At 31.4% G+C, this 24,641-nt stretch overlaps 2 protein-coding genes across 4 annotated transcripts; one reads left to right on the top strand and one right to left on the bottom strand.

The window, feature by feature from the left end:
• Positions 1–371: 371 nt before the first annotated feature.
• LOC112743566 (laccase-2) lies at positions 372–6,454 on the top strand. Its single transcript, XM_025792827.2, has 6 exons — positions 372–568; positions 691–842; positions 1,088–1,332; positions 1,990–2,121; positions 2,743–3,708; positions 6,012–6,454. Exons 1-6 carry the CDS (start codon positions 452–454, stop codon positions 6,140–6,142), a joined length of 1,743 nt encoding a protein of 580 aa, XP_025648612.1. The 5' UTR covers positions 372–451; the 3' UTR covers positions 6,143–6,454.
• An 11,349-nt stretch (positions 6,455–17,803) lies between these two features.
• On the bottom strand, positions 17,804–20,963 carry LOC112743565 (protein FAR-RED ELONGATED HYPOCOTYL 1). 3 transcript variants are annotated; one of them, XM_025792825.3, is made up of 4 exons: positions 20,655–20,963; positions 18,817–19,142; positions 18,472–18,618; positions 17,804–18,049 (listed from the first exon to the last, which is right to left on the bottom strand). In XM_025792825.3, the coding sequence occupies exons 1-4, from the start codon at positions 20,690–20,692 to the stop codon at positions 17,976–17,978; spliced, it is 585 nt and encodes a 194-aa protein (XP_025648610.1). In that variant the 5' UTR covers positions 20,693–20,963; the 3' UTR covers positions 17,804–17,975. The 3 variants fall into 3 exon arrangements, with proteins under 3 accessions (XP_025648610.1, XP_025648611.1, XP_072070445.1); XM_025792826.2 differs by having other exon boundaries at positions 18,472–18,606; positions 20,655–20,935; XM_072214344.1 differs by having other exon boundaries at positions 18,472–18,711; positions 20,655–20,933.
• Positions 20,964–24,641: the final 3,678 nt, after the last annotated feature.

The following is a 24,641-nucleotide window of genomic DNA, read 5'->3' as shown; positions in this document are numbered from 1 at the left end:
AATATTTTTTAACGACTATTTTTATTCTCACTAAAATCAAAATGAACGGTATTAAGTTATTGTACAAGGACGGTGCATCCAAGTGCATCCACGTTAAGCACTTAATTAGTCTTTACACTAGAAGCAAACTTTTTATGTTATATATTGTTTTTGGAGACAAGACCGTGTATACACTCATCCAATGTTATAAGAGTCATTGTGATATCAAAAATCTTAAGTACTGGATGGCATGCACCTCAAAATTATTACTTCACATCCACTCTAAAATTCAGCTAGACCTAAAGTTATGTCTACCAGACATTACCACCACAAAACAAAAATAAATAAATAAATAACAACAAAGATCAAATTAAAGTGTCTCATTATTTTTGGAATATCCTCTCTATATATATGAAGTCGGAAGTGAACTCAGTCATCCCAACCATAAAACACATACACAAGAAATTGCATAATGGACTTTCTCCACCTCCCATCATTTGCATCTATGAGAGTTCTTGTCTTTGGTTTTTGGGTTGTAACTTTATTTTCTGAGTTTGCAGTTGGCATAACAAGGCACTATACATTCAATGTACAATATTTAACAAACTCATGCTTAGCTTCTGAAAGTTTATTAGTTCTTTCTATCAATTGCATTATTTTATTCATCACTATACCATACTAATTTTTTATGCTACCCTTTTCCATGTGAAGATTGAGTATTTGAACGTCACAAGATTGTGTCACACAAGGACTATTCTGAGTGTGAATGGGAAATTCCCAGGACAACCATTAGTGGCAAGGGAAGGTGATAGGGTGTTGGTTAAGGTGGTTAACCATGTCTCCAACAATGTAACCATTCATTGGTATGTTTGCTTTGTGTTCTCATTGTTTATTTTGAAGCCAACCCAAATTCCTGATTAATTAAAACAACAGTTGCGACTCTTCTAATATTGCTATTGTGAACTGGGATGATGCCCATTACATTATTTGTAATAATATCATAATGACTCTAACTGCCACCATTACATACATATAATTAGAGCATAAGTACAAATGCACTCATAATTATAACTCTAATTTAAAACTACACACGAGTTTAATTTTGCAGGCATGGGATTCGGCAGATAACAAGTGGTTGGGCAGATGGACCAGCATATGTGACACAGTGTCCCATACAAAGCAATCAGTCCTACACATACAATTTTACCATTACTGGCCAAAGGGGAACCCTTCTTTGGCATGCTCACATTTCATGGCTTAGAGCTACCATTTATGGACCCATCATAATCCTCCCTAAGCATAAAGACCCTTATCCGTTTGAGAAACCACATAAGGAAATCCCTATCATTTTCGGTATTATTTATATAGCATCACACCACTCATATATGTATTTTATATCTATTATTTGAAAAATCATATATTCTAACCAACTCCCTCTATTTTAAACTAAGAGTCGCTTTTATTGTTATAATACATTAAAAATTAAGGTATCTGAATTTAGAACTATTTTAAATTTATATACATTAATTTTTAAATATATCAAAAAAAGTCGAAGTGATATTTATTTAAAATGGAGGATTTTAAAATAAACGTCACTTTTTTTTATGATATATTTAAATAATTAATGTATCAAGAATTCAAGATCTAGTTAAATTTACATTAATTTTTTATTGTCGTGTAATATAATTATAGAAAAGTATGAATATCAATATACTATTTGTCAATTTATTGTTAATAATAATTAATTATTATATTTTAAACACATATATAAGGAGACATATTCAGAAAATACATTATAAAGATATTTTTATTAGACATAGCCATAAAAAAAATATTTTTATTAGACACATCTAGAAAGATACTTCCATTAAAAATAGTCATAAACAAGAGTTAACAGAAATTGGTTGAGAGAAATTGATAGAAATACGGTAGCAAAATTGTATAATTATTTTCTTTTTTTTTGTTTAAGAATATAATTATTAACTAACTGGCAAAGTTGTGGGACTTCAGGTGAATGGTTCAACGTTGACCCAGAAGCAGTTATAAGTCAGGCCCTTCAAACAGGAGGGGGTCCCAATGTTTCAGATGCTTACACCATCAATGGTCTTCCGGGGCCTTTCTATAATTGTTCCTCTAATAAAGGTATAATAACCAAACAAAAAATGAAATTAAAAGGTGCAATTAGAAAATTAAATAATTAAAGTTAATTTGAAGTTGAAAAGATAGAGCGTGGAAGAGTAGAATTGACAAGGCATTTTAGCTGCAGCAGGGGATCATGATGACTTCGCTAAATATTTAGATCTTTTGCTTTTTCCCTTCTCATTTTAACTGAAGCACAATGTTTAATAATTAACCACAACAAACTTGTCAATTGTCAGGTTCAATTCTTCCATTCAAACCTATTATAAAGAGAAATATGAGTATTTTCATTTTATAAGAGATCAGTTTACACACTCTGACATGTCAAAATATAATATTTTATTTCTATGTATATTAAAATATAAGTGAATATGATTATTAAATTATATATTTATTAATATTCAAATTTTCTAAAACTTGATAAATTTGATTATACAAACGTATTAAATGTATATTAAAATTAAATATTAGTATAAAATATATACTAAAATATAAATTATATTAAAAATAAATTAAATTATATATTTTTATACATAAATAACAAAACTTAGACCGTGATTCTTCATTTTGATATATTATCACTAATTAATAAATCCATAATCATGTAGTTTTATTTGTATGCAGATACATTAAAGCTAAAGGTGAAGGCCGGAAAAACATATCTTCTAAGGATAATCAACGCTGCACTCAACGAAGAACTCTTCTTCAGCATAGCAAATCACACACTCATAGTTGTTGAAGCAGATGCTTCATACACAAAACCATTTGAAACACACACAATCCTAATAGCACCAGGCCAAACCACAAACGTTCTCCTAAAGACCAAACCCAAATTCCCCAACGCCACTTTCCTCATGGCTGTTAAGCCCTATTTCACCGGCAGAGGCACCTTCGACAACTCCACTGCCGCCGCCATCCTTGAATACACCCACCCTTCTCACAAACCCACTCCTCAAAACCTCCCCCTTCTTCAACCAACACTTCCACCAATAAACGCAACAGATTTCGTTACAAAATTCACTGCGAAGTTTAAAAGCTTAGGGAATGATAAGTTCCCTTCAAAGGTACCTAAAATGGTGGACAAGAAATTCTTCTTCACTGTAGGATTAGGGACTAGTCCTTGCCCTAAGAACACAACATGCCAAGGACCAACCAACAACACGAAATTCGCAGCTTCCGTAAACAACATCTCTTTCGCGCTTCCGAATTCGTTGTCTTTAATCCAAGCCTACTATTCAAAACGATCAAACGGTGTTTTCAAGACAGATTTTCCTTCCGTTCCAATCAACCCTTTCAATTACACAGGAACTCCACCGAATAACACAATGGTTACGAATGATACGAAGTTGGTGGTTCTGAATTTCAACACTAGTGTACAGGTGGTGTTGCAGGGTACTAGTATTCTTGGTGCTGAGAGCCACCCTCTTCATCTTCATGGCTATGATTTCTTTGTTGTTGGGCAAGGTTTCGGGAACTATGATGAAAACAAAGACCCTGAGAAGTTTAATCTTGTGGATCCTGTTCAGAGGAACACTGCTGGAGTTCCACCAGCCGGATGGATTGCAATTCGGTTTCAAGCAGATAACCCCGGTTAGTTTCCTAGTACTACACAAATTATTAAACATATAATAATTTACATGTTTTTTTTATCAATTTATATTTTTTTGAAAAAAATGATTTCATTACACGTATTATCAAATCCACGTGCGCATGCATGCATGTGTTCATTAATTAGGTGCTCGCTAGCTGCAGCATTTTACACTCTCCTGGTCTAGAGATATTTGAAATCATACTCTGTTAATAAGAGAAATCAATCATGCTTGTATATAAAAAGTAAATTACTAAATCATACTATTTTAGTTTACCAGTACTACATAGATTAATTAATTTTTTCAATAAATATATAATGTAACTCTAAAATCAAAACTTTTCAATATATAGATATTTTTATTATTCAATTTATCTAGAGAAATCACAATTTCTTTGTAAAAAATATTATAATTTCATTATATTACATAAATAAATTAACTTTTTACAATTTTAATTTATAAGTAAAGGATATTGTTATTTAAATTACTGTTTTATCGTAAGACAATTTGTTTATTAATGATGATAGTAAAGTAAAACCCTTTTTATAATCAACTTTAAATTGTGAAGAAAAATATTATTCTATAACCTTCAAATTCTAGGTTGAGCATGATAATAGGTGCCTACATAATACATATATTTGGTGGTTGTTGAATGACTTTGAACGTCTGTCATAATCTATGATTACAGAAAAAATGATTGACATTGCGGTATCACCTTAAACTTTAAAATGATGCTGACATAAGTAGCATCTCTATGATCTCTTTTATAGTTTTATGTGATATTTTTCATTTTCCTATATTATCCAATAAATTTATGAACATTTTGAAATTGTAGTCATTATATAGAGCAGGAATAGCTAGTGGCTGATTTGTTTTTTATATAAAAATTATTGTTGTATTATTTTCGATTATAGAAAAGTGATGTGTTTTAATTTAGTATGAAGATAATTAAAGAATTTGATTTGTGTTTTAAAAATAAAAAAAAAATTAAAAGTGTGTTTAGTTTGGGTTTTTTTTTTTTTTTAATGTTTTTTACTTTTTTTGAATTTTGTAAAAAAAAAACAGTAAAAATAAGAAGTAAAAACAGAAAATAAAATTTTATTATTTTTACTGTTTTTCACAAAAGAATAAATTAAAATGACAGTGTTAATAAATAAAGGAAGGAAAGGCTAGGTGCATCTATTTAATTCCTGTATATACCTTTGCAACCTTAATTAACTTAATGTTTCAAGCAAGTTAAAAAAGGCAATACTTGTTACTTACTTTATTGAATCTTACCAGTTTCTTCGAGATAAAGGCTGCGGTAGAGTGACATTCATAAATCCAAGATTCAACATTTAATGGAAGTGAACAATTAAATCGCACACTTTATGCTTTCTTATAATAATCAGGTCAAATTTAAGACACGTATCGCTAGTCCAAAATTCACGAATGTAACACGTAATTGGGCATTGTCACTTTCCGTAACAAAGAACTAGATAGAGTGACATTATCATTGTACATTAGTTATTAGTTCACATCAGTGTTGTCGCTTTTTAATTTGGCATGAACTACTAATTTCATATCTAAAAAATTCAACCGCTAACAAAAATATTATTAAAATATGTTATTGAATAGATAATTTTTGAATGATTTAAAAATATAATATAAATAATCAATTATAATTATATTTTTATAAGTAACAAAAAAATTATATTTAACAAATGATGTATTTATTTGATATGAATTTTGTGATAATATTAAAATAAATATTTAGAAGATACACAAAAAAAATTTAAACAAATTTTAATTTTTAAATAATTATAATAATTCACAATAAAAAACTTTTTAAAAAAAATTCTCTTGATATAAATTTACTAAAATTTAAAGATGAAAAGATTTTATTTTTCTAATAATGATTGTAAAAATTTGTATCAAAATCTTATCTCTAATTTTTTTTTAAGAAATATATATTTAATATCTAACTTTTTAATCGCGTCTTTTAACATTTCAGAAATTTATTTGTCGTTAACAGCTTTTAGAATTTTTTGTTGTTAGTAATATAAATTTTTTAATACCATTTTAATAATTTATTTTTTAATTTATATATAATTTTGGATTTGATTATTTCTAAAAAAATGGTATAATATCATTATTTACTGAGATATAGTGTTTAAAATTTGTCTTTGGCTTATTGTATTTCTAAAAAATTAAAAATACTAGAAATAGACATCAGTGTTGTTTTTTTTTTTTTTTTCTCATTTGCTATGTCATAATTGATTCAATGTGATTTCATGTTCATTTTCTTTGCCGTGTGATGAATAGGCGTATGGTTCATGCACTGTCACCTAGACATTCATACAAGCTGGGGATTGAAAATGGCATGGCTAGTATTAGATGGACCTGAGCCCAACCAGAAGCTCCAACCACCACCGTCTGATCTTCCAAAATGTTGACTTTGTGGGTCTGGATTCATTATTGGGCTTTGCTCCTCCAATAAGATTTTTCCCCTTTTTTGTCAAATAAAAATTTAATTGTGAGATTCTTTTGATGTATTGATGACGTGAGAGGGGAAAATAAAGAATGTGTACTTTGGGGTTTGTTATGTGGATAGTAAAAACTGTTCGGTCGGTTGTCATGTTTGGTTGGTTGGGTGGGATTGAATTGGATTAGGGATAATTAAGGAGCAGTTCACAAGTGTTAGTCAAAGGAGGAATTTGCATTGCTTTCTTTTTGAATAATCAAAAGCAATCATGTGATTATTAAAATTTGATGAGCTCAACTTTTCTTATTATAATGTTCTCTTAATTTGCTATTTGTTTTGCTTCTACTCAAAGTTTATATAAGCTACAAATCAAGTAATTAGGCTTCAAATTACAGGCAATAACATGATCATTTCTTGAAACTTGGTTTAATCTTACATATGGATCGAGATACTCAAACAATGCACGTACTAGCTGTTACTTAAACATATTTGGTTTGGGTATATTAGTTATTACTAATATTTGTGACTATGAAAGATTTAAGTACAGATAAAACTGATTATGAATTATTTAAATAAGAGTTATTTAGTTCGTAAGTGCACGTTTTTATAATACATCTTGATATAAAGTAGAAGAGAATAATAATAACAATATAAGAATGTGATCAAGGATAACGAGAAAAAAAAATTAATATTCGTAAATGTATTAAGGTACTTCTATCTTATTTGATTGTTGAGAAAGTTATACATGTTCTCTAAAATAGTAGGACTCGTATAATGACATTCTGACTAAAGTTATCCGGATAGAAATTAAGACATTTGAGAGATAATAGAACATGGAAACAGTTTAATATAAAGTATCCAAAATTTGTTAAAGATTCTCGTAACATATACTTTGGTTTAACAACTAATAGCTTCAATCCATTCGAGACTTTAAGTTTCACCCTTAGTATATCACCAGTGATACTATATATTTACAATTTTTTTTTCTCTAATCCTATGTGAGAAAATATCTCTTAAACGTCTATGATAATTTCTACTCTTAAGATGTTTGAAAAAAATTATTAAAATTTTTTAGCAATTGCTGCTTAAGGGAATTATGAGAATGCGTTAGTTGATGCTCATGGTTCTGTTGACAGTAAAACCTTTTGCCTTACATGCTACATTATTTTTACTATTAATGATTTTCCAAACTTTGATAACTTGTTAGGGTGAAATAATGGATTTATGAGACATCTTCGATGGTCACCACATAACCACGAATAAAAGACACAAATAAGTACTCCTTTGATAGTTTCACATTACTGAAAAGTCCTCTTTAGCGATTATTGGGTACAGTTATTTTTTCCAAATTAAGGAAAGTCGAAAAATATCCTCACAAAGCAGTCAACGATTTAGAGGCCTAAAACAATGAAAAAAATAACATTTTTTAAAATTTGCCATATTAAAAGGATAATATCCTCCGTTATTGTCTTGACAAGATGTATATAATGATGAATACTTTTGATAATGTGCCACTATAAGATTAAGCTGATTTGTGGCGGTTTGAAACTCCCACCAAGAGGTTAGTGGGAGTTTCTCAAACCTCCAAAATTTGAGGTTGTACGAACTTATTTTCGACGGTTTTATAGAACCCCCAGGACATAATTTAGTGGCGATTCTTTGTCTGCTTTGTGGGGTTTTGAGTTAAATTTTTCAACAATTTTTAAAAAAATTTTCTAATTGTTTAAAACCACTACAAAAATTGAATTTTCAAATTAAAAAATTGCAGCAAATTGAACGGTTACAAACCATTTAAAATTAAAACTAAACAAATTTAAAAGTTATAAACTACTATTATTGATGAACAAATTACATCAATCAAACTAAAAATTATTTAACTTTAAAAAAATTAGTAATTGATATGAAATGAACAGAAATTTAAACAAATTACATCAATCAAATTGGTTGAAATGAACAAATTACATCAGTCAAATTTACATATGCATGAAACAAGACAAAGATATAAATTTGAAAAGTTTCTATACGTAAAAATTGAACAATCTATTTAATTTAACTTTTTATGATGAATTTAGTTGGTATTATATATTAGAATATCATAATTAGGAAACAAAATCAGAAAAATATCAAAGAGAGTCAGAAAAAAATCAATGTAATTTATTAGGATATTATTTCATAATTAGCGTACTTATTAGCGTATTGCCGTACTCTTGATCTATATATTGGTAAGAACCTTGTAATCACAAAAAAAGAATAAGAACAAATGTTACTTTTCTAAATAATTCTTCTTTTCTTTCATAAATCCTTTGTACCATGGTATCATAGTAGAGTTAGGTTCTAGGAACTCAAAATCAACTATTTCTGACGAATTGACATTACAAATTGCAAATATGCTACGCAATAGTCTTGGAATGCAATCATCACAAACCAATTCTGACAATTTTTCAATTGATTTCAAATTAAATGGAGATAATTATCCATTATGGGCAACTCTGATGAAAAAAATAATTGGTGGAAGAAGAAAGAAGAAACACACCGAAGAAAATTGCTTTAAGATTGTGGATTACCCAAATTAGTGGAAAAACAATTCCAAGTCATCGAGAAATCAGAGTACGGGAGCCGCCATTGTGAGCATCCCAGAGGAAGCAATGGCGAGGCCAGAAGAGAGGAAGCAAGTTGCTATGGCAAGGCAGCAGCGGTAGTAAGGGCAAGGACTACTGAACTCATTGGCTGTTTAGTCTAGCCGCAACTCAATATGAAAGGGAGACTCAAAATCAGAATCCAATTAAAAAAATAAATGAATGGATTTTCGATTGTGGGGCTACCGATACTATGGCTCATGACCTCCATGATTTTAACAGCTTGACTATACCCTCAAAAGCCCATATTAAAACAGCTAGTGGAAATTAATTGATGTTAAAGGAGGAGACTTTATTACTTTTTCAGAAAAATTGAGACTAAAAAATTGCCTCTATGTCCCTGCACTATCATCAAAATTATTGTTTGTTAGTCAAGTAACAAAGAAAATAAATTGTGTGGTACTCATGTACTCTACTTTTTGTCTTTTACAGGACATTCTTACGAAGGAGATCATTGGGCGTGATACTGAGCGAGAAGGCCTTTACTACGTTGATGAAGTAGCACATCCAGGTCATGCCATGCTTGCTCAAGGAATGGTTACTAGGCAACTTTGGTTATGGCACAGGCGTCTCGGACATCCTTCATTTGGGTACCTCAAGTTTTTATTTCCTAGTCTTTTTACAAGTAGCACTGAACCCCTCAAATGTAAAACTTGTATTCGTACAAAAAATCACAGAGTTTCTTTTCCTCGAACCAACACTAGAGTCAATTCCAGTTTTTCTCTAATACACTCTGATGTGTGGGGCCCAGCCCCTATTTTCCATAATAATTTTCAATATTTAGTGTTATTTGTGGATGATTTCTCTCGTATGACTTGGGTATATTTTTTAAAACACAAATCTAAAGTGCCTGATAAATTCTTTACTTTCTACCAAATGATTCAAACTCAATTCAACAAGAAAATTCAAGTACTTCGCTTAGATAATGGTGGGGAATTTATAAACCAATCAATGCGCACTTTTTTTTATACAAAATGGTCTTATCCATCAAACTTCCTACCCAAATACACTCCAACAAAATAGTGTGGCTGAGCGGCAAAATCATAAGTTACTTGAGATGACCCGAGCCATGTTTTGATGCACAAGTTCCAAAAACCTTTTGGCCTGAAGCTATAGTGACCTCTGCCTACTTACTGAATCACCTACCTACCCAAGTTCTCCACCACAAAACACCCTTACAAATCTTGGCTACTCAGACTCCAATCCCGCCTATTCTAACCTTACCACCTCGAGTATTTGGATGTTCCGTCATTCTCCATATCTCCAAAGTCAATAGAACCAAACTTGATCCTTGGGCAGAAAATGTGTTTTTGTTGGGTATGCTACACACCAAAGGGGTACAGGTGCTATAATCCAATCACTCGTCGTATTCATGTGACCATGGATTGTGATTTTTTAGAATCCGAATTTTACTTCAGCCACCAACATGGCATTCAGGGGGAGAACAATAATGAATCACCAAGTTGGCTAAATAACCTTTGTTGTCCAGAAGCTATTCAAACAGAGCAAGTAGATGGAGCCACCGAGAATACTTCACTCAACGTAGAAAACAACTCGGTACATACAACCAGTGAGAGTTCTTTTGAGAATGTCAAACAAGAGGTAAGTAATTATCAATCTGATAATTTACTCCTTGTTTTTAATGAGGCAACTAACAATAATAGATAGCACTGGAACATGAAGAACCAGAGCCCAATACTTTTATTCTTCCTCCAAGAAGAAACAGAGGGATGCCTCCTTATCGGTACTCACCAGAACATGTTTTTCGTAACTCAAGATACCCAATAAGGGTGGCTAGAGAAGGAATAGCAAATGTTGCAAAGGCTTTTTCCACCACACTCTTGACAGAAGACATTCCAAGAATTGTTCGGAAAGCCAATGAAATAGCTGAATGGCGAAAAGCCATGAATACAGAAATGGAAGCTCTAGAGAAGAACGGAACTTGGAAGAAGTGTATCCTACCAATAGAAAAAAAATTAGTCGGATGTAAATGGATTTTTACCATTAAACACAAGGCAGATGGCACCATTGAACGGTACAAGGCAAGGTTGGTGGCCAAAGGTTATACACAGACCTATGGTATCGACTACACTGAAATTTTTCACCAGTTGCAAATATTAATACTATCAGGGTGTTATTTTCAATTGCAGCAAATGAAGATTGGCCACTCCATCAATTTGACGTCAAGAATGCTTTCTTGCATGGAGAGTTGAAAGAAGAAGTGTACATGGAAGCTCCTCTAGGTTTCTCAACAGAATTTAGAAAATATAAAGTTTGCCGGTTAAAGAAGGCTCTTTATGAGCTTAAACAATCTCCACGTGTCTGGTTTGGAAGATTTACATTGGCCATGAAAAGGTATGGGTACAAGCAAAGCAACTCTGATCATACCATTTTTTGAAAAAAGGGAAGATTTAATCACTTGCCTAATAATCTATGCGGATGATATGATCATAACGGGAAGTGATGTTGAAGAAATTGCAAAATTGAGAAGGAACCTATTTACAGACTTTGAAATGAAAGATTTGAGAAGACTAAAATATTTCTTAGGAATAGAGGTTCTACGATCCAGCAAAGGAATCTTTATCTCCCAAAGAAAGTACATTTTGGACCTTCTAGCAGAAACAGGAATGGTGGACTGCAAACCAATAGATATCCCCATGCAAGTTAATCACAAGTTAAAGATAGTAGAAGGTGCCACCCTAGCGGATAAGGAAAGGTGCCAGCGACTGGTTGGGAAACTAATTTACTTATCCCATACTCGGCCTGACATATCTTATGCTGTGGGAATAGTAAGTCAATTTATGCATAAGTCACAAGAAGATCATATGAAAGCCACCATGAGGATAGTTCGATATTTGAAGGGAGCTCCAGGAAGTGGAGTTATATTAAAAAGGAATGGCCATTTGAAGGTTGAGGCATACACTGACGCAGATTGGGCGGGCAACCCAAATGATAAAAGATCAACAGCCGGTTACTTTACACTTGTTGGAGGCAACCTGGTAACTTAGAAAAGTAAGAAGCAGAAAGTTGTAGCACTTTCAAGCACAAAGACAAAATTTTTGAATGATCGTTAAAGGCATAACTGAAGTATTGTGGATAAGAAAATTAATGACTGAGATTGGATTTCCACCGCAATTGCCAAGCCAGTTGAAATGTGTCAACAAAGCCGCAATCAGTATTTCAGAGAACCTCATACAATATAATAGAACAAAACATGTTGAGGTGGATCGACACTTTATCAAAGAAAAAATTGAGAATGGCATTATTGAGCTTCCATGTGTGAGATCAGAAAATCAGTTGGCTAATATTCTTACTAAAGCAGTTTCAAGACAAGCCCTTGCTAAAGTACTAACCAAGTTGAGTATTGGTGATCCCACTACTCACCTTGAGGAGGAGTATTAGAATATCGTAATTAAGGAACAAAATCAGAAAAATATCAAAGAGGGTCAGAAAAAAATCAATGTAATTTATTAGGATATTATATCATAATTAGCGTACTTATTAGCGTACTCTTAATCTATATATTGGTAAAAACCTTGTAATCACAAAAAGAGAATAAGACCAAATGTTACTTTTCTAAATAATTCTTCTTTTCTTTCCTACACCCTTTGTACCATGGTAACACTATAATGATCTATTTGTTGACAGTCAATCCAATGTGCTAAAGAAGCTAGTTTGCTACAATCTCAAATACATTAAGAACAATCAATAATCACTAACCAATAAGAAGCCTTCATTATTTCAGTGGAGAGAAAAATGATTGGATACCAAATATTGAAGTACAACATTTAGGTAACATGCACATACAACTTAATACTACACCAGCAGTGTGATAGATAAATCAGAATTACACATTATAATCTAATCTCTACAAGCTAAGTAGATAAAAAGAAACAAAAATTAATACCATTTTTTCAGATATTTGAGATGCTAAACTCTTTCCTCCAATAACAGCACTAGCAGCAGTGCACAGTGCTTGTCCTTTGAAGAAAAAAATTGAAAAACTTTGATCATCCTAAAAAATTTTAGGCTCACATATATGGAATATATTGCTTACATAAATATATTTGTAGAAATCATGTCTTTGCAGAATTCTAGCATAATATTCTGAAAGCACATATTCTATCATGGCAAACCAAAGAAAAAATAATCAAAATCTTCAAAAAAATAGGTTGATACTAAATTATAAACAAAAAAATTAAGAATATAAAGTATAAACTTATAGAATCACTTTAAGAAGGACATCAAATAGGTTCTCATCTGCAACCAAACCAATTGATAGCCAGTTGAAAGTGAACAAAGTTATGACTAATGAAGAATAAAGCAGTCTCTAAGAATGGAGCATATGCAAGAGAAAAAATGTTCTATAACTACGCTCACCTGGCTCTTGTCACCCCACTCTCCAAAGAAATTGATAGAAAATGCCTGCAAAATGAAATTGATAAAGTGGATTTGATTAACTATAGTTTAGTTTTTTTAGTAAATACTGTACAGTTATAATACATATATGTTACCTTTAGAAAAATAGGAGACAAAAACTGAGATAAAAAAGGTGTTATTGCTTTTTTAAGTTATCATCAACCTAGGAGTTAGAATCACATAATGTATATATAGTTTTAGAACATCAAATACACTTAGAGAATTCTGTTTTGAATATATTCTTACAATCAATGATTTCTTGGAATTAAGGAGAAAAATTCTTAATCCATTCAAAATCATATCTATGCATCCAAACAAGAAAAAATATATCAGATAGATATTTTATTTTTACCTTACTGCTATCTTTCTTAACTCCATTGTTAGCCTTTCAATCTTTGTCTTGGTAATAAAGGGAGTTCAATCAACTGCCAAGAAAGAAAAATAATTAACTTGAGAATAAATTGAGCTAAGGAAAATAAGAGAATAAAACTACTTATACCAAAGAAATTAAACGAATAAATGGAATCATATAGAATATATTGAAAAAAGAGGCCAAGAAAGTGAAGCAGCAAAGAAATCAAGCGGGAAATAAACACAGGAGGAAAAGTTCTAAAAAGAACGCTCACCATTAGTCTTGTAAATCTTCATACAAGAAATACATACAATAGCCATTTTCAAATTCTTGATCCTCAGTTGTTGGTGAACTTGTGCTTGATTGAGCTTCTGCATTCAGACTAGGTACTATTATGTCTCAACCTTGCAATTACCAAGGGTATGTTTGGTTGAGTAGTAATAATGAGATAAAAATTTTCACGCGTTTTTTATCCTCTACCAAACATAACCTAAAAGAATATTTTTAACCAAATGTATCAAGACGAGAAATTTATCTTAAAAGTCGTAGCAAGAACTATGTTGAGCATGCTGAACATACGTCAGTTTACATTCAGCTATATGTTTACAATTATTCTGTGTGAAGAAAATATCTCTTAAATGTCCATAGTAATTCCTACTCCTAAGACATATTCTTTTATGTTCTCAAAAGTGTGCCTTTTCATATGGTTACCCAACAAACATTTCTAAATTTATCAATCTCAAGAGGAGAAAGATATTTGGCCTAAAGAGCCATAATTCTTATATTCTCATGGAACACTTTGGTATGTTGTCATGTGAAAGAGATATTTCCTCTATTCTTTTTCACTGTTATGGTTTAGCTGGTTATTCATCTTGGGAAGAAAGCAACGATTACTAGTACAATTCAATATAGATGGATATAATCCTCTTAAAAGGTAAGTTTGTTACTCTTATTTAGATGGCTCATGTTTTGTAAAGCCCTTATGCTGCATTTGGTTCTGAGAATAAGATCAGATAAAATACTGAGAACAAGACACAAAGGATAGAGATATAAAAATTAGTGTTTGTATTTTGTTTAGTAATAAACTAGCTAGAACAAATAATGAAAGTCCAATTTATTCTCATTTTTTTATTCAAAAAATTTTAGAAGAAAAATATAATAATAAAATGTATAATTATAAAAAATTAATAAGAATAATGAAAGAAAAAATAAAAAATAAATTGTGTTCCTCGTTAGTGTTTCAATGTCCTTCCTATCAAGATGGATACAAAATACATTAATTCATTGTTTCTGAACATAATGTCTCTGCCTATGTCTCATATGCCAACATAATTTTGTGTTGCTATGTCCCTGTCTCAGTGTCTTGTCCTTATAAACAAACGCAACCTTAATCATTTCGAGATTTTTCGTAACAAGGCTCCCCCAGAAAGATGCATAGCTAAACGTTGTGTGAAGGAGGGATCTCTAACTTTCTGTTTTATACATGGACATTATTTCTTGCAAACAAGAATGAGACATTCTGTTGATTTAAAAAACTTGCAGAAGTTATTCAAAATGAACAGAACTTAAACATTATATTCACTAGAAGTGAACACGGGGGCGAATTCAAAATTTTGCTTTTGAAAGTTTATGTGAAAAGAATGATAATGTTTGTAATTTCTCATGCTCTAGAACATCCAAACAAAATGATGTCATTGAAAGAAAAAACCATCTTCTTGAGAAAATTACAAGAAATATACTTAATAAGACTAGTATTCTTAAATATTTTTAGGCAGATGCAGTTAACACCACTTGAATTGATCTGATTCTTTATTAAAAAACAAATTAAAATTTTAATCTTTTCAAAGAAAGAATAATCATTTTTTGGAATATATATATAAGCATATCATTTAATTATATCATGTTCATCTCAAGTTGAACTTTAATTTAATCTTTAAATCTTTAAATATCTATTTTACTGGTTCAATGACGAGTCCAATTTTTAGAACCTTGACTAGAATTGACATATATTAATAATAATGATAGGAAAGAAACTAACCTAACAAACTTATAAGTTATAACTACTTTACTATTATTGCTATTTTTAAGCTCAGTTTCTTCTTTGCCACGTGACTGAGCTTTCCTTTCTATTTTTTCCTATGACTCTTATCTGCTATATATATAAAAGGGTATGTTATAGTTAGGGTTGAACTAATGAGCATTCTGAAAATACAATTGATAATTCAGTTCCTCACTTTTCCCTATTTTTCAATTCTGCTGCATTTGCAATTATTCTAACATGGTATCAAAGCCTCGAGTGGAAGAAAAAGAATTGAAAGATGCTGATTGAGCATAGTTTGATTGTGCAAGACCAAGAGTTGTTTGTTTGAATTTCTCAAGAAGATCCTCATGAGAGGTTAGCAAAGCTTCAACTTCCCCAACTGTGTACATTTCTGGTTTAGCACGTACAGTAGTAATGACTGAAGAATACTCTTCAAGCAAATTGCTTCAATGTGATCTTCTGAACTCAAACTGTGACCTATGGGTGAGAGTGAATCTACAAGTTTCTTGACTTTGATTAAGTAATCTTTAGCAGAAAGATTAAGCTTCTTCACATTCTTGAGCTGATTCTTGAATTGCCTCAATTTTGTTTTGTTCGAAGAGATGAAATATTGCTGTATTTGATCCCAAATCTGATAAGCAGAAGCACATTTTACCATTTGATTCTTGAATTCATCATCCAATGATGATAAAAGCCAGGAGCAGAGATTATAGTCTTGAAGTAGCCATTCTTGATGTTTGATGGATGTTTTTCCAGCAAGCTTATCTGCATCAGACTCAAATTCAGGTGCTTTTGTTGATTTGAAGATGATCTTGCAGATTCTGACTTTGAATTGTAAAAAAAGCAAGTTACTTCCAAGTAGAAAAATTGTTTTCATGAAGTTTATCAGGGATGGATTAGAGAAGAGATTTTTGGGTAGAGGCAATAAGATTTGAAGGTGTGATGGCCATGATGAATGAAGGAAGGATCGAGTAATCAAGATTCAAACTCTTGATATCATGTTAGAATAATTGCAAATGAAACAGAATTGAAAAACAGGGAAAAGTGAAGAACTGAATTATCAATTGTATTTAAAACCCGTGGCTTTAAGTGACCAGTTTTGGATCTAGTAGCCAAAGGTTGTCATCAACAACAGGGTGTTGATTATGCCCAAATTTTTAGCCCTGTGATAAAGCTTGCAACTATTAGAACTGTTCTATCTATAGCTTTGTCCAAGGACTAGCCAATAAAACAGTTTAATTTCAATAATGCTTTCTTGAATGTAGACTTGGATGAAATTGTGTACATGCAACAGCCTCCTGGTTTCTCTTTAGAGGATACTTCATTAGTTTAATACTCTTTTTCTGTTAAAAGATCTTGGCAGTGTTATTTATTTTCTTGGATTAGAATTTAATAAAACTTCACCTCATTATCTCTATATTAGTCAAACTAAATACATTTGAGACCTTTAAGCTAAAGTTGGAATGCAACACTGCAAACCAACCCCTACTCCTATGGTAAGCGATATTAAACTCACCTCTCAAGAGACAAATGTGTTTGAAAATCCTACCTTTTACAGATCTTAGTTGGAGGATCACAATATGTTGTACTTACTCATCCTGAAATTGCATATTCTGTAAACCGAATGAGTCAATTTCTTGAAAACCCTCTTCAATCTCATTGGATTGCTCTTAAAAGAATTCTAAGATATCTATCTAGATGCCTTGATCAAGGTATACATTTTTCGCAAGATCACTTATTGTAGAATTCCAGTTTTTGCAGATTCAGATTGGACAAGTGAACTAGAGGATCATCGATCACAAGTGGATATTGCCTTTATCTTGGTTGCAATCCAATTCTATGGTCCAGTAAGAAACAAAGCACTGTAAGTCGCTCATCCACAGAGGCCGAATTCAGATGCTTAGCTGAAGCCACTGCAGATACAGTTTGGATGCACAATTTACTCCTTGAATTTACAGTTCTGCTGCATTTGCAATTATTCTAACATAACATAACAGAGGCCACGCATTTCTACAACTCGTGGTCCACGGTATAAATAATGAAGCTAAGGAAACCAAGAGACAAAGCTAAATATACCAAAGAAACGAATAAATAAAAAATGGGATCATTTAATATATTGAAAAATGATGCCAAGAAAGTGAAGCAGCAAGGAAATCAAGAGGGAAATAAACAGAGAAGGGAAAGTTTTAAAAAAGAACGCTCACATTATCTTATGAAGACTTCAAAGCTGCCTAATGTTAATTAGTCTTGTAAATCTTCATATAAGAAATACATACAATAGCCATTTTCACCATTATATATACATCAAATGACTATACCCTTTATTTATTATCGTTAACCTTTGCTAAGTGCTATGCTAAAGCATAAGCATGGAAAAGTACTCCTCAAATTCTTGATCAATTGTTGGTGGCCTTGTGCTTGATTGAGCTTCTGCATTCAAACCAGAGTACTATCATGTCTCAACCTCGCAATTAGTCTAAGGGTATGTTTGGTTGAGGAGTAATAATGTGGTGGAAATTTTCACCAACCATATTAGATGTAAACCAAAAACCAGCCACCAAAATAGTCACTCGTATAAAATACATGTTAAAATACAAAATACACATGGAAAATGAGTTACACAACACATGTATTTATACACAAATACATGGTAGTTGATTTTTAGTGTGCACATGGCATTTTTGAATTTTCACCTATGACTTTAATGTGTAAATTTAGAAATATCATGAAAGTTTTTCACCAGCTTCTTACCCTCAACAAAACATAACCTAACAATATTAACCAAATATATTTAGAGGAGAAATTTATCTTGAAAATTGTAGCAAGAACTATCTTGAGCATGCTGAATATACCTCGGTTGACATTCCGCCTTCCAGATGAAAGGACATACATGTTGGGATCCACTCCATTAGACAAAAGAAAATCTTCGAATTCTTCTTCTATGGCGAGCTCTGCGCCATCTTTACCATCTTCCGAGTACGCATGGCCTGCATAGTTTTCTAATTCCAGAAGGTGCTCCTTATTATCATTGAAAACTTGTAAATAAGATCCACGATAAGATGAAGGGAAAATTAACTCTCGACATATGTATCCTTATTCATTAGAGCTTACCTTCTTTTTCTGTTGATACATGCAAAGAGAGTGATTATCCTAAATATTATGGTGATTCCAATTAACAAAACAAGTGGAAGGCCTACCATATAGGTAAGTGTCCACATCGAGTTTGGCTTCTTTATTCACAGATATGGCAGTATCAGAATCCTCCATAAAACTATTGCTGTCTTTTGCGGATTCAGGTTCAGACCTTTCATCAAGGAATGCTGCATCTGTTCGAATCTTGACCATCTGGTTGTGCACACTCTCTAAAACTTGATTTTCATCAGACATTGAAGCATGTTCGGAACAGAAGCTCCCAACCCAGCATTTATGTTTTGGTCTAACTAGATCCAATTGATCACTCTGAAGTTTTCTTTTCTTGTTAAACTCAGCAAAACTAATACCATACATTCCGTCCACCTGGAGTCTAAAAGAATAGACAAATGTCAATGAGAATCAAAGGACAATGAAACAATAATATGATAAAAAAAAAGAATGAAATAAACAATGGTACTAGAAATTAGACAATTTCATTTTTCAGCAGAGTTATATATTGTTATCAATCATTCAAATTTTGTCAATGCAACATTGGTCAAATTTGCTTACCTATGTGAAAGAGGGTAAAAAATTTCATTGATGAATTTGATGTGTAAAATTCCTAATTGTTCTCATGGATGAAAGTTTCTGTAACAGTTTTTACTGTAGCCAAACATACCCTAGTCACTAAATAGTTTGTGTTAAGAGAAAAGCTTAATCACTAAGCACTGAGAACACTAGCCACAGCTGACACCATACAGCACCGAAAATGTTAGAATTGTCGCAAGAAATAATCAGTTATAATCTGAACAATCTAAAAGCTGTTTCAAAATCTTTAATAGACTTTCTGAAAATCCTTTTTTGATAGAACCCAATTTAATGAGCTGATCCCTACACAGTAAAAAAGAGGCTATTGTTATAGCTGCCATTTATTTTTCAAGAAACCAGGCTTCTTGAATTACATACTTGGAATTCAAAATCGGTTATTGGTTCTTGACATGAACCATCTATCAAAAATGCTTAAACAATTGGTTAGAGACACAATAATTATATATCTAATATATTTCCCCACATAAGAGCCTCATTTGGGCTTGAAGTGTGGATAGTGCATAAAACATCTTGGCCATATAAGCTTTTGTTCTATGTCATAACTATAAACCATCTTTTCCAAAAGCTTAAGGGTGTGTTTGGTTTGCGATTTCAATTTCAGTGTTTTTTGTTTGAAACATTTTATGAAAAATAAAGAGGTAAAAACAAATAACATGATTTTACTGTTTTTACTATTTTTTCTTTTTCCTTTACCAAACAAAAAGTACTAAAAATGAAAAACGCACTCTAAGTTATGCTGAGTGCACACTAATGGTTTTTTTATCTACTAGTTCCAGTTCTACACAGTGAAGGATTCTTGAACTCAATAACAAAGCATTGTAAATTTGCAATTATTTCTCCGAGAAGGTCTTATAAGAAAAACAGGGGTAATTCATAGATTGAATTTTTAAGGAGATATTTCCCCCAAAATATAGAACAATTCTGGAGTTTGAAGCTGAATTTTCACTGAACAGAACAGTAAAACTCATATATTGTGCACCAATATGCAATCTAAAACACTTGCATCTACAATTACTTTACCATTTAACCTTTGCTATTAAATAATATTCTGCTCAAACAGATGATAGGTACAAATATCTATTTACTTACTTACTAAGTTCAAATAAGCAAAAAAAAAAAAAAAAATCATTTATCTAGCTTCTGATATACCATAATCAATTCAAAACAACATTAGCATCAAATCTCTTAACATAATAATGCAGAAAATTAAAGAGAAGAAACGAAAAGTAAAAATAAACAGAGACCAAAACCAAAAGCAAGAAGGGACGAAGATCTAGAAGATCCATATATAAACCTGTTCATTTGAGATGGGCTCTCCTCAGTTTCCTCCATCTAGATCTACTAAGAATCAAAGACGCTGATCAAAGCACAGATACTACTGTAGAGAAGTTTATGAAGAGAGAGAGAAGACAGAGAGAAGAGAGAAGAGAGAAGAGAGAGAGATCTTTATTAAGGATGTTTCACGCTGAGATGAGGATATGGATAATTGGATATCGTCCAAGAATACAGTCTCCACAACTTTTTTTTTTTTTGCATTATGTCATGATTCATGAGTCATGGGCACATGCATTGCACGGAAGAAATTAACTCTCCTATGTAACTTGTAATGGATCGTTAAACTATCTCCAATAGAAACTCATTACATTCCTGTTTATGGCCACCTGTTATAAAAAGTAACTCCACGTTAATTTTTGCGTCATAAACAGTAAATAAGAATTTAAAATATTTCTTTCTTTTCCATTAGGAGGAACTAACTTTAGTCTCTATTGTGATCTCATTTAATTAATTAATTAAAATACTTGAAATTAATATAATTATTTTTTTTCAATAATATAATTTAAATTTATAAATTTAAAAATAATTGAAGAAAGAGTTGAGTTGATTTGGATCTATTTTTTCGAACAAAAAATAATAGTAGCAGAACTTTGATTTCGTAAATTTGGAAGAAGATGAAGAAGAGTAGTAGAGAGCGTGAGAATAGAAGTGTATCTAAGTGGTATATATAGAGTAACAAAATATTAATTTATTAATAATAACAGTAACATAGTAACGACTAGTTTCTAACGGCTAATTTTACAATGGTTAGTTTTGCAATGGCTAATTTAATATAATAATATAAATATAAATAATATTTAATATTAATTATGATATAAATAATTAATATAAATTATTAATTAAATAAAAATTTAATTATTTAATCTAATTAATTATTAGTTAAATAATTAATATAAATTATTAATTAAATAAAAATATCAATATTTAATATAATTATTTAATTAATTAACATAATTATTTAATTAATTAACATTTTATACAATTATTTATTTTTTACCTAATTTGCCATTTGGCAAGTGTGGATTGGCTAATGGGAGTCCCCATTTAGAGGGACTCCCTCGTCTTAAAATGAGTGAAAAAATTCACTTGAGTTCCACTCCAACGCTCCAATTCTCTTTTTTCTCTGACAAAATAGTAACCAGGCTCCAAAATAGTAACCAGGTTCCAAAATTTAGCCCGTTAAAAATGCTCTTAGTCCCCAAAATCAATTTTCAATATAAATATATATAATATAAAATATATATTAAAAATAAATTAAATTATACATATATTTATTTATAAATATATAATAACTGATTTAATAATTAATTTTTAATATGTATATAACGTTTATTATAATACATTGAATGTTGGCCTAATGACATTTATATATATGCACTTTTTAATTTTATGGAGATTAGAATGGAGTAGGACTTCGATATGGAGAGCAGGCGTGCTTTACCTGCCTGTGGTGTTAGCAATGAGTAATCGGACGGTGCGAGTTTTTCGTGACAAAACGGACGGTCCGAGTTGTTCCTCTCCAGTCACGTGTCGCATGCGTGTTGTTCTCCATAAACACTGTCCTTTAACCCAACACACACCCCCTTCATTGCATGCACACCCACTCTCCGAGTCTCTTTTCCCTTCATCCCCACCCAGTATCCATTATTCCTTCATCTTCTTCTTCCTTGAATGTTGTCTGCACCCAAAAAAAATTAAAATATCAAAGAAACAAAAATCTAGAAATGTTGATCGTGCTGAATTTCACATTGTAAAATATCTCACCCATTCTGATTATGTAAGTTTATTTGTTAAATTTTTTTTATATTTCAGAATTATAATTATTATTTTTATAAATTTAATTATAATTATTGTTGTTAGAAGTTGAACTGAAGAAAATATATGTGATTCAATTATTATTTTTATTGATAGAAATTTAGAAATATATGTTTAAATAAAGTGTAAATGTAGTTGATTCTTGTTTAGAATTTTTTGTAATATAATAGATTAGTAATAAAAAAATACTTTTTTAGAATTTTTTGCAATAATATTAGAAGTTATAATTAAGTAGTTAGCTGTTATAATTAAGTTTAGAAATTTAGGAATATATATTTAAATAATAGTTAGAAATATCTATGTTTAAATCTAGTTAATTTATGTTTAGATTTTTTTATAATATAATAGATTAGTAATAAAAAAAATACTTGTTTAGAATTTTTTGTAATAATATTAGAAATTATAATTAAGTAGTTAATTGTTATAATTAATTTTAGAAATTTAGAAATATATGTTTAAATAATAATTAAAAATATGTGTTTTAAATGTAATTAATTCTTGTTTAGAATTTTTTTCAATATAATAGATTTATTAAAATGATTTGTTTAAAATTTTTTTAATAATTTTAGAAATTATAATTAATTAGTTAATTGTTATAATTAAAGTATTATTGTTAGCCTTTTAATTGACAGAAATATGTTATTGTAGTTGAGGTTTTAATATTATCACAGTGGAACATTATTAGTTAGGTAGAAATTGAAATTAAAGTATCTATTGGTTATTATTATTTGTAGTAAGTTAGAAATAAGCTCTAGGAATATTAATTAAATTTAGAAGTTAAAATATTATTACTTAGTAAATTGGATTCAATAAAATTATTTGTTTTAATTGGATTTTTTAAAATTATCTATGATAGTTGTGGAATTTCAATTAATATTTGCTATGCTTTTGTAGAATTCACGGATGTTGACATGTGATCACCCTGTTCCTCCGGATCGATACAATGAGTGGAGGAGCATTTATGATCTACTGATTTTTACCATGTGGCCCAGATTGGAGTAGTCCAATATCAGAAAGCATTAGTAAATGCTCTAGTCGAAAGGTGGCATCCCGGACACACATACCTTTCACCTTCCGGTTGGAGAATGTGCCATGACACTAGAAGACGTCTCTATGATTCTCGGTCTTCCGACGGACGGTCTTCCAGTCACAGGGATGACTCTGAGTAGTTTTGAAACCTTAGAGGCGGAGTGTCTGCACCAATTTGGTGTTGCACCGAGAAAGTCGGACTGTAGAGGAAGCTGCATAAAACTGACGTGGCTACGAGATTTAAAAGAACGGTTACAGTTGAGTGATGAAAATAGTATACAGGTGTACGTGAAGTACCACATTATGTTGTTAATCGGTACGATCTTGTTTAGAGACAAGTCTGAGGTATCTGTGCACTGAAAGTTTCTGCCTCTGCTCCGTGATTTTACTAGTATCAGACAGTACAGTTGGGGATCAACATGCCTAGCACACCTGTACAGGGCGTTATGCAGGGCATCACGTTTTGACTGTAAGGAAATCGATGGTCCGCTAACACTTTTGCTCGGTTGGGCTTGGATTCGCCTACCATATCTAGCGCCGGCTCCTAGGGAACCCCGTAGTTTTTCGCTTGCAAACAGGTAACATCATCTTACATTTACCCCGTATCTTCATATTTAGAATCCAATTGTGTTAATGAAATAAGTCATATTAGGTGGCGTAACTGGGAGCGTGGAGACCGAGTCTATAGATATCTTAAGCTTGCTCACTTAGGAAGGCCTTGGATGATCTTCAGGAAGGCCAGGTGTGTTTTCATTAAAGTAGTATTTGTTTCAGGTTTAGTGATATTGTTATTTAGATTGTAATCATTTGTTTGCTTTATTTTTCCTAGTTTGTGTGGGTTGCATATGCTGTTAATCGCATTGATCCGGATATAATTCCTTCAGACATCTACATGCACTCGGTTGTGTGGAGTGCTACGGTGCCGTTGGTATCTTTTGAATGTATTGAATGACATGCAACCAATAGGTTTAGACGACAGTTCAGTTTCGTTCAGGGAGTTTCTCATCAGGAACAGAATCTAGACAAGGCACACGAAAAAGTCTTGACTGGTCCTAAGAATCTTAACTGAGCCACAGCCACGACTCATTCATTTTGGGTGTTA

This window comes from Arachis hypogaea, chromosome 14, assembly GCF_003086295.3.
Source record: "Arachis hypogaea cultivar Tifrunner chromosome 14, arahy.Tifrunner.gnm2.J5K5, whole genome shotgun sequence".
In the NCBI taxonomy this organism is placed as follows: Eukaryota; Viridiplantae; Streptophyta; class Magnoliopsida; order Fabales; family Fabaceae; genus Arachis; species Arachis hypogaea.
This window is presented reverse-complemented; position numbering and strand designations above follow the sequence as displayed.

Coding starts and splice junctions, on each gene's coding strand:
- LOC112743566 (XM_025792827.2), top strand. CDS start 452: ATGGACTTTCTCCACCTCCCATCATTTGCATCTATGAGAGTTCTTGTC. Junction 569..690: donor CAAGGCACTATACATTCAAT/GTACAATATTTA, acceptor TTCCATGTGAAG/ATTGAGTATTTGAACGTCAC. Junction 3,709..6,011: donor GTTTCAAGCAGATAACCCCG/GTTAGTTTCCTA, acceptor TGTGATGAATAG/GCGTATGGTTCATGCACTGT.
- LOC112743565 (XM_072214344.1), bottom strand. CDS start 20,692: ATGGAGGAAACTGAGGAGAGCCCATCTCAAATGAACAG. Junction 18,712..18,816: donor TGTGGACACTTACCTATATG/GTAGGCCTTCCA, acceptor CTAATGAATAAG/GATACATATGTCGAGAGTTA. Junction 18,050..18,471: donor AAGGCGGAATGTCAACCGAG/GTATATTCAGCA, acceptor GTTTGAATGCAG/AAGCTCAATCAAGCACAAGG.